The 9944-nt window shown below is 41.7% G+C and overlaps 1 protein-coding gene across 1 annotated transcript in view; it reads left to right on the top strand.

Annotated features, from left to right (window-relative positions):
• The window catches only part of TAMM41 (TAM41 mitochondrial translocator assembly and maintenance homolog), a 33199-nt gene extending 24193 nt beyond the window's left edge, over window positions 1–9006 (top strand). Inside the window, exons 7-8 of the mRNA XM_040359327.1 lie at window positions 1796–1858; window positions 8859–9006. Of these exons, the coding sequence (XP_040215261.1) occupies window positions 1796–1858; window positions 8859–8935 (140 nt within the window). The 3' untranslated portion in view covers window positions 8936–9006. The remainder of the gene's footprint in view (window positions 1–1795; window positions 1859–8858) is intronic.
• The last annotated feature ends 938 nt before the right edge of the window (window positions 9007–9944 follow it).

Genomic DNA, 9944 nt, shown 5'->3' on the forward strand with positions numbered 1-9944 from the left:
CGTGCGGATCTTCTTAATCTGCCTCTTCCTTGTCCGCGGCTGGTCTTCATCCTCGTGTTGTCTTCTGGGGAATGGTGCGCCCTGCCTTCTGGGAACTGTGTGTATCCCAGAGAGCAGCGAGACTCGCACATGCGCAGTAGAAAACAGGCAGTGAAGCTGCAAGGCTCCACTGCCTGTTTCCCTCAGTGAGGATGGTGGCACTGGGGACCTGCAACGATCGAGGGAGGGGGCAACATCACGGGTGCCTAGGACAGGTAACTGTCCTTATTAAAAGTCAGCAGCTACAGTGTTTTGTAGCTGCTGATTTTAAAAAATAAATTAAAATAATCGCGGGTGGAACCCCGCTTTGTCATACTGTAATTGAACATTATTAAAAATGACTTTTTTCTTTTCAATTTGTAATGTTCTGTACAATGCCATATGGCTACACAGAGGTGTTCTGTTCTCCCCCCCCCCCCCCTCCCCCAGAAACATAATTTCCTGCTTGTTTTGATTGGCTCAATGAGTTTTGGCATCCCCCTCTCTTCAAGTTTTGTATTCTTAACTTATAAATAAAGATTATAAAACCAAGTTTGTATTCTCAACTCCTAAAAGTATACGTTCATTGTTCTCTGCCACCTCCAAATTTCTTTTTTATAACTGCTGTTATCAGACTTCCTGTTTAAAGGGTGACTACGTTCATTCTCCATGGTCCCGACGTATGTAGGAACATAGCCACCCTATCTTGCTCACTTATGACAGGCAGGAGCTATGGAGTATGGGATATAGTGGGCATACAGCAGTGCCCATGACTAAAACCAATGTGCACTGTGCGTTTCAAATAAACGGAAAAGCTAGTGTGAACGAACCCTTAGGTCTTACAGCCATTACAGCCTCTGAATCATTTCTTGCCTTGCCTGTATCGATGCTGGGAAATGCAGAAAGCTATCTCTCTTACAACTGCAGAAACATGACATGAATGACATTTCAATAGGATAGTGATAATGTAAAACCTCTAATTGCGTGTAACGCGGTTTACAAACGTTTACGCTTTTTTTTTTTTTTTTTTTTTTTTTTTTTAATCCTGACTCTATTTGCGAGCAAGTTTCAAGCCTCTGGGGTGTGCAGTATCACATGTGGCCAGAGGTGTCTCCAGCACCTATACCCCCACTCCCCCTCTGGCCACATGCGGTACTGCATACACTAGCAGTGACACTGGAACTTCCGCATTTATCGGCGTGTAACACGCACCCTAACTTCAAGAGGGAAGTTTCATGAAAAAAACTTTCCACAGCCCCCTGCGTATAACACGCAGGCACAGTTTACCATCTATTTTAAGGGTAAAAAAGTGAGTGTTATATGCCAATAAATACTGTAATTATCTGAGTTTTATTGATTCCTATGGGGAAACTCGCTTTGATATGAGTGCTTTGGGTTATAAGCATTCTTCTGGAACGGATTATGCTCGTAATCCAAGGTACTCCTAAATTGCCTAATTAATTTCAGCAGCAAGCGGGTGAAGCTGGGAACCCTGATCTGCAGATCTGAGGGTTCCAGAAGTATTTGATGCTTGTGGATGGCATAGTTCCTGAGCAGTTGCTCAAAATTACAATAAATGTTTGGAGTGGACCTAAATAGTCTTTAGATAAGGAAATGTGGTAATTTTAATTATTTTCCTTCTATTTGTGAAATGATTTTCAGATGTGGAGCAATTGTTAATAAAGTGTGAATGGAAATGAGTTGCCCTTTTAGTTTCATGCACAGTTTACAGTACTTGCCTGTGATGGGTAACATCTGTTTTCTGCCTCTTTTACAGCTATTTTTGGCATTGTGAAATCGTTCAGTTTGACTCAGAGCACCAAAGGGATATTTACTGCTGGTAAGAGCTCGGTTACTAATCTGCCTGGCTACTGTGTACCACCACTTGCTGTAAACGGGATCACTAATGATCTTTCCTGTCTCGTTTTTCCATTATAAAGTATTTTAGAATACCGCTACCGTTTATTTTGTGTTTGACTAAAGTGTAGCTAACTTTACAGTTCAAAGTCTGATGACAAGTCGCACCCCATTTGTGGCAAATCAAGGTTCAAAACGATTCCTGCACTATTTCAGTGCGACTTGCGTTGACATTTTGTTAAATTGAAGTCACACACGTCGGCAAGCTGCATGTACAATCGCACCAATAGTAGCTCAACTTCAAAACTGCACTAGTGTGAACCAGGGCTAAAAGAAAAGCTTTTTCTTTTTTTTTGTTTTGGATGGAACGGAGAGGGATTACAACACCTATTAGGTTTGTATTACTGTTTGTGCCCCAATTAGCGAGATTTGTCTTGTCTAGCAATATAAGTGGAAAAATCCCACATTTTTGGTCGTCCTCAGAAAAGTAATAGAAAACAGGATGGTCGACGCGTTTCGCACTTAGTTAGTGCTTAGTCATGACTAAGCACTAACTAAGTGCGAAACGCGTCGACCATCCTGTTTTCTGTTGGTTGCAGTGACTGTGTTTGTACAGTTGAAAAATAAAGACAACTTTTTTAAGTTATTTTGGAGTGCGGCTATCCAGTTTTCGTTTTTCTATTTGCTATCATCAGCATTGCCAGCACCTTGGTAGTTCAACAGCCCTTGATTGCTTACGGGGCTCACCTGGAGCGGTGAGAAATCTGTCAGAAAAGTAATAGAGTGTGCAAACCACATGCAATGTCTGTGCGGTGCAATTTGAGCCTTTCCGTTTGTATGGCTCAAATTGCACTGCATTCACCACAAAATGGTTGTTCACAATGCATTTTGCGAGCTGTCCGTGCATGAAAGACAGAGCGCCCACGTACTCTATGTGCGCTGGCTACCCGCGATCGCAGTACAGAGAGGCAGAACGGAGATCTGCTTATGTAGACAAGGTCGATCCCCGTTCTGACAAGGGACAACACTGAGATCTGCTGTTCCTAGAGATTAGGAACAGCGATCTCTGTGTTGTCTCAGTAAGCCCATCTCCCACAGAGTTGGAACACACCCAGGGAACACGGTTAACCCCTTGATCGCCTCCTAGTGTTAACCCCTTTCCTGTCAGTGTCATTTATACATTGATCAGTGCATTTTTGTAGCACTGATCAATGTAATAATGTCACTGGCCCCCAAAAAGTGTCACTTGGGGTCAGATTTGTGCGCCGCAATGTCGCAGTCCAGCTAAAAAAAATGCAGATAGCCACCATTACCAGTAAAAGCAATTAAAAAAATAAAGTCTATAAATCTAACCCAGTTTGTAGATGCTTATAACTTTTGCGCAAACCAATCAATATACGCTTATTGCAATTTTTTATTTATTTTTTGTAAAAAATATGTAGAATACATATTGGCCTAAACTGATGAATAAATTAGTGTATGTGTGTATGTGTAATATAATATATATATATATATATATATAATGTGTGTGTGTGTGTGTGTGTGTATGTGTGTGTGTATATATATATATATATGTGTATATGTATATGTGTGTGTGTGTGTGTGTGTGTGTGTGTGTGTATGTATGTGTGTATCTATCTATCAGTGTGTGTTGTTGTTTTTTGCACTATGAAAAAAAAAAAAATCAAACACCAACAATAGAATGCTCTATTTTTTGGGGAAAAAAAAGGACATCGATTTCGTTTGGGTACAACGTCGCACGTTAAGTGCGACTTTTAAAGAGACGCAGTGCTGTATTGCAAACAAAAATGGCCTGGTCGTTAAGGGGGTAAATCCTTCCGGGCCTAAAATGATTCATTTAACATTGACACCCGCAGCAGATCACATGAACGCTGTGCGACTTCAATGCAGTGCGGGAAACGCACAGGATTCACTGCATTTTTTGCATCGCGTATATCTAAGCCGAAGCTCAGTCCTGAGGAGTAAAGAATGAAGTCGCTGTGAAATTCAACTCTCCAGCATCTATCAACAACTGAAATTTCACTTTTAGCTGGACTTGCCCTTTAGAGGCTCCTGTTCCAAAATAAATAAATGTACGTTTTTTATTTCCTGCAGAAACATGTGCATTTATTTTTATTTTTTTATAAAGGTGAATCTAGCTTTTTAGCAACCCTTAGACCTTAGGAGATCGGATTTCGTCTTCTGTCCCTTAGGCACAATGATAATCCCATGGCTCATGACCTCCCCCGAAGCAATGTTTTGACATTGACATATAATATATATCTTCTTTTGTGAAAAAGATTTATGGTAATATTCGGTGTTGGTATCACCTCCTAAAAATGCTAAGTTATATTTTTCGGAGTATTTTTTTTTTCTGTAATATTGTAGTACTGCTGCTGATCCTTTTGAGAATCGTTCCGCCCAGTGATCATGTTTCAGTATTGTCCTCTGTGACCATTTTACTATTCTTCCTGCTTAGTCCAAACGGAACACAATGTATTTGATTTCACTATCATCATCTGTTCTTTATTTAACAGAAAAGCTGCAGTTAATTTTATTTTCACCAAACATTTAATCTCCGTTTTTTGTAAGGACATTTTATAGAAAGTATTTGCGTTCTATTTCAGATTGCGAAACTGTCACTTTATCTCATTAAAGTGACACTGAACTCTGGTTAAAAAAAATAAAAATATTACTTTAAAGTATGTATTCTTAAAGGATAAGTTCACCTTTATGGACATGTTGACCATATCTAGGGTGTAACATGTTCAACAACCTACCCCCCCCCCCCCTTTTACCCTGTGATAGTGGGTGGGGAATCCTCTCCCCACATCTGCTGTCATATTTAAAACCTCCACACCACGTCATTCATTTACAGGAATCTGTGGATGAAAAAACGGCTAGCCTTCACCACAGACAGACTTTTAGTTTAAATGGGACACTTTGCTGATCAGCATGCCCGTAGTCCATTCACACTTGCTCCAGCTTACAGGCTGGGACTGTACAGAGGTATAGGCTGCAATCTGGAGACAGGCAGTTCAGAAGCCTGAAATTGCACCTGCGATCTGGTTCACGTGACGAGACCAGAGCAGCCTGAGATACAGTTGGGTCCATATATATTTGAACACAGTGACAATTTTCATACTTTTAGCTCTGTATGCCATCAGAATAAAATTAAAAGGAAACAATCCAAATGAATTTGAAGTGCAGACATTTAGCTTTAATTCAAGGGGTAGAACATAAATATTGAGTACAAAGTTTTAGGAACTGCAACCATTTTTTATACACCGTCCCCCCATTTTTCAGGGGCTCAATTGGACAAATTAATAATTATAAAAAAAGTAATATTTTGGCGAGTCCTTTACTGGCAATAACTGCCTGAAGTCTGGAACCCATGGACATTACCAAAGATTGGGTTTTCTCCTTTATGGTGCTTTGCCAGGCTCTAACTGCAGCTGTCTTAATTTTTTCTTTGTTTTGTGGGTCTTTCTGCCTTTTAGTTTTTGCCTTCAGCAAGTGAAATGCATTCTCAATTGGGTTGAGATCAGGTGATTGACTCTGGCATTGCAGAATATTCCACTTCTTTTTCCTTCAAAAGCTCCTGGGTTGCCTTTGCAGTGTTTTTTGGATCATTGTCCATCTGTACTGAGAAGCGCTGTCCAAACAACGTTGCTGCATTCGGCTGAATCTGGGCTGACATTATATCTCTAAACACTGCAGAATTCTTCCGGCTGCTTCTGTCTTATCAATAAACACCAATGACCCAGTGCCACTGGAAGCCATGCATGCCCATGCCATCACACTGCCTCCACCAGGTTTTACAGATAATGTTGTGTGCTTTGAGTTGTTCCAAGCCTTCTCCACACTTTTGTTTGTTCCCGTCATTCTGGTATAGATTAATTTTAGTTTCATCCGTCCAAAGAATGCTTTTCCAGATCTGGTCTGACTTTTTTAGATTTTTTGGCAAAGTTTAAACTGGCTTTTCTATTCTTGAGGCTTCTAAATGGTTTTGCACCTTGTGGTAAACCCTCTTTCTTTGCTCTCGTTAAGTCTTCTCTTGATTGTGGACTTTGACATTGATACCTGGAGAGTGTCCTTCACTTGTCTGGATGTTGTGAATGGGTTTTTCTTTACCATAGAGAGGATCCTACGATCATCCACCACTGTTGTCTTCCGTGGACGTCCAGGCCTTTTTATGTTGCTGGGCTCAGCAACTGTTGATTTGGCCACTCCAAATGTTGCTGCTATCTCTCTGATGGATTTGTTCTATTTTTGAAGCCTTACAGTGGCCTGTTTTACTTGCATGTGCAGCTCCTTTTAAATACAAGATGTAGGTTCACAGCAATATATTCCAAATGCAAATACCACACTTGGGCCTCATGCCCACAGATGTTTTTTCAGCTGCTTTTAGGAGCGCTTTTCACAGCTTAAAAATGCCTCCATGTTGGCCTATGCCCACCAAGGCATTTAGGAGCTGTAAGCGGCATAGGCGTTTTTTAAGCTCCAAAAGAAAAACAGAACCAGTGCGTTTTGAGGCTCCAGCGCTAGAGCTGTAAAAATGTCAGACGCCGGCAAAAGGTGTTAAATGCAATTTAACGAGGCTTAACACTGTGTTAAGCCTCATCCGGCATTTCTGTCTCTATTCAAAATCAATGGTTCCCTATGGGAGTCATTGATTTGAATAGAAGTCACACCGGAAGTCGGATCAAGATGGAACCCATGTGTGCTGAGACTCTTGAAGGGGATTTCCCCCGACAAAATAAAAAAAATTGCGTGAGGACCGCCCCCCCCCCCCCCCCCCCAGGACGATACCAGACCCTTCGGTCTAGTATCGATCTTAAGGGGAACCCCCACACCAAAAAAATGGCATTGGGTTCCACCAAGATCCATACCAGACCCTTATCTGAGCAGGCAGCCCGTCCGGTCAGGAAAGGGGGAGCGAGCGTGCCCTCCCCCCCTCCTGGACCTTACCAGGCCTCGGACCTTCAACATGTGGCCCTGCGCCCCCACCCCAAAGCACTTTGTCCCCATGTTGATGAGGACAAGGGCCTCTTCCCGACAACCCTTGCCTGGTGGTTGTCGGGGTCTGCGGATGGGAACTTATCAGAATCTGGAAGCCCCCTTTAACAAGAGGGGGCCCCCAGATCCTGGCCCTCACCCTAGGTAAATGAGTATGGGTTACATACCCCTACCCATTCACCCAAAAAAAAACACGCTACGCAGGTTTTTTCAATATTTTATTAAGGCAGCTCCAGCTCTTCTCTCTTCTCTGGCGAAGTCTTCTCCCTCTGCCGGCCCTTCTTTCTCTGTTGTCTCCTCTCTCTCCACTGTCTTCTGCTCTTTTTCTGGGTCTTCTGCTCTTTCAGATAAGTCCCTGCCCACAGCTCCCTACAACCACCGGGCAAGGGTTGTCGGGAAGAGGCCCTTGTCCTCATCAACATGGGGACAAGGTTCTTTGGGGGTGGGGGTTCTCTCTGAGTTTACAGCCACTTTAATAACTATGCTGTGAGTTAGGTCATCTAATGTAGAACATTGGTAATTTCTACTAACTGTACACAATGTGCCTAGTGTGTGTGTATAGTTATGTCTTATATAATTTGCTCTTTAATGTCTATTACATGCTCTTTTGCTAGTGATAAGCAAGCATAGTTTTTAATTTAGGTCATGTAATTTGATATATTTCTTTAGCAGTGTTCCATATTACAGAAAAATATGGTACCAACATGCTCTATATTCAGTTGTTAATATTGGAGGTCAGCTTCAGACTAGGCACAGTGCTCAACCCCTTCCCACCTGCCATCTGTATATAAACATTCTCCCAGAAAATACCCAGTGCCAAGAGAACGTTTATATAAGTTTAAGGCTGGGCATAGATGGGTAGATTTTTTTTTTTTTTTTTTTTTTTTTTTTTTTGATCGCCAGTGGGCTGAATAGAATGAATAGATTCTCCCATCTACACAGGCGAGGTGGATGGAGGAATCCTCCCCGAAGTGCATGCTGACAGTGGGACTCCTATGTCAGAATACACTGACCAGCGCTGCATTGAACCTGGCAGAATATCGAACCACATCACTTTTTGTGATGTGGATTCAGCTGTTTTAGAAAACGGCACGCACTGCGCATGTACACTGCGTCATATGCGCAGTGCTTCACCGCTGACGTCGGGACACCGCATGTCAAATTCGTCGACTGATGGCCATTTTGCTACAACCGGTATTCAGCCTGCAGTCAGACGGCAGCAGCTGACATATTTTTGCACCCACCAAAGTCTTGCATTTCAGATGTATTTTTAACAGTGAACTCTGCTTATATAGTGCAAAACAGTATTTACAAGTCTGACACTGTTTTGATGTTGAATTTTAAAAGCAGTGGTGTTCTGTCATATTAGCAAACCTGTCAGATCTGCAGGTTTGCCGCTGTTTTTAAAATTCAACATTCAAAACCGTGTCACAGACTTGTAAATACAGTTTTTTTTGCACTATATAATCAGTTTACTGTTAAAAATACGTCTGAAATGCAGGACTTGGGTGGGTGTAAAAATATGTCCGCTGCCGCCTTCTGACAGCAGGCTTAGTATGGCCGAGTGCGGGGTGTAGCAAGATGGCCGTCGGTCAATGAATTTGACATGCAGTATCCTGACGTCAGCAACAACGCACTGCGCATGCACAGATGCTGCGGACAGCACTGGCTTTCCACTGCCCATGCCTGAGACTCGCTTCTCTTTGTGAATGGTCCTGCAGGCTCCTTGAACCTGTGATGTGTCCCAGAAGGCTGCTGGCAAAAAGGGGGGGCGGCTAGGTGATCCATGCAGAAATGGGAGCAGGTACCGATCAAAACTAGGTACCAGCTCACCCCCCAAAAAAATACATTTGAACAACGTTCCGATTTAAGATTATAGTAAAGATTTATATTCTATTACTATGATAACGAAGAATTGTTTTATAGTGCAATTTAACTTTTGTATTGTTTTTCCTTTTTTTCAGGAGTCAAAAAAACCATTTCATACAGTGCAAAGAAACTCTACAAAATGATAAAGAGTCTGCGACGACAATCCTCGTGATCATTTTTACTATTTTACGTCTATTTATGTTCGATTTTCATTCATTAATGTATACCAAAAGGCAAAACATTTAATTATTTTTTAGATTTGGATAGTGTAGATGGATTATAACCCCTGGCAGGTTTTAATTGCGATCTGTGTACCTGTTAGGGAGATTTCCCCTCTCTATTTGTCCTGTTTAAAATTAAAAAAGTAAATTCCAAATTTCAGGATGTCCCCAGAAATGTAATAGAAGGGAATTCTTAGAATGGGAACACTAATTCTGGTGACCTGGGGGGCCCAAGAATTTCTTTAAGTCCATGCATTAAGGTAAAAAACACTTTTCTGCTTCTGTCTTCCCTGTGTGAAAGGATTAGAGAGGGGAGAATAGATCTAGCGCTGTGCATGGCTGCATCTATTCTCCCCTCTCTTCCTCTTCACACAGAATTCGAGCAGCATCAGGAACCATTGGCTCCTGCTGCTGTCAATCAAATGCAGTGAGGAGGACGTTGGGGGCAGAGCTAAGCCCCTCTGTGTAAGTCTATGCAGCACGGCTCCATAGACACACAGCTCGGGAGCGCACATACACTGTATGCCTCCATAGCAAGCGGCTTGCTATGTGGACACATGAAACTAGAGGAGGAGCCAAGAATGCCTCTGGGGGACCCAAGAAAAGGAGGTTTTGGGCCACTCTGTGCAATACCACTACACAGAGCAGGTGAATATAACAGGTTTGTTATTTTAATTAGAAAAAATATATATATATATATATATATATATATATATATATATATATATATATATATATATATTTTAGTATCTCTTTAATTTTGTAGGGATTTCCTCTCGCTTCCTGTTTTGGCAATGAGACAGGAAGTGAAGGGAAATCTCCCTGATGGGAAACAAAAGAACTAACATGGGTTATAACACTAACTTACTGTATCCAAATAAAAAAATAAAAAAAATACTCTTGCCTGTAGTTCTACTTTAAATAAAATGTAATCATAAAGAAGTTGAATGCTACTTCAAT

This window comes from Rana temporaria, chromosome 7 (genome assembly GCF_905171775.1).
Source record: "Rana temporaria chromosome 7, aRanTem1.1, whole genome shotgun sequence".
Lineage (NCBI taxonomy): Eukaryota > Metazoa > Chordata > Amphibia > Anura > Ranidae > Rana > Rana temporaria.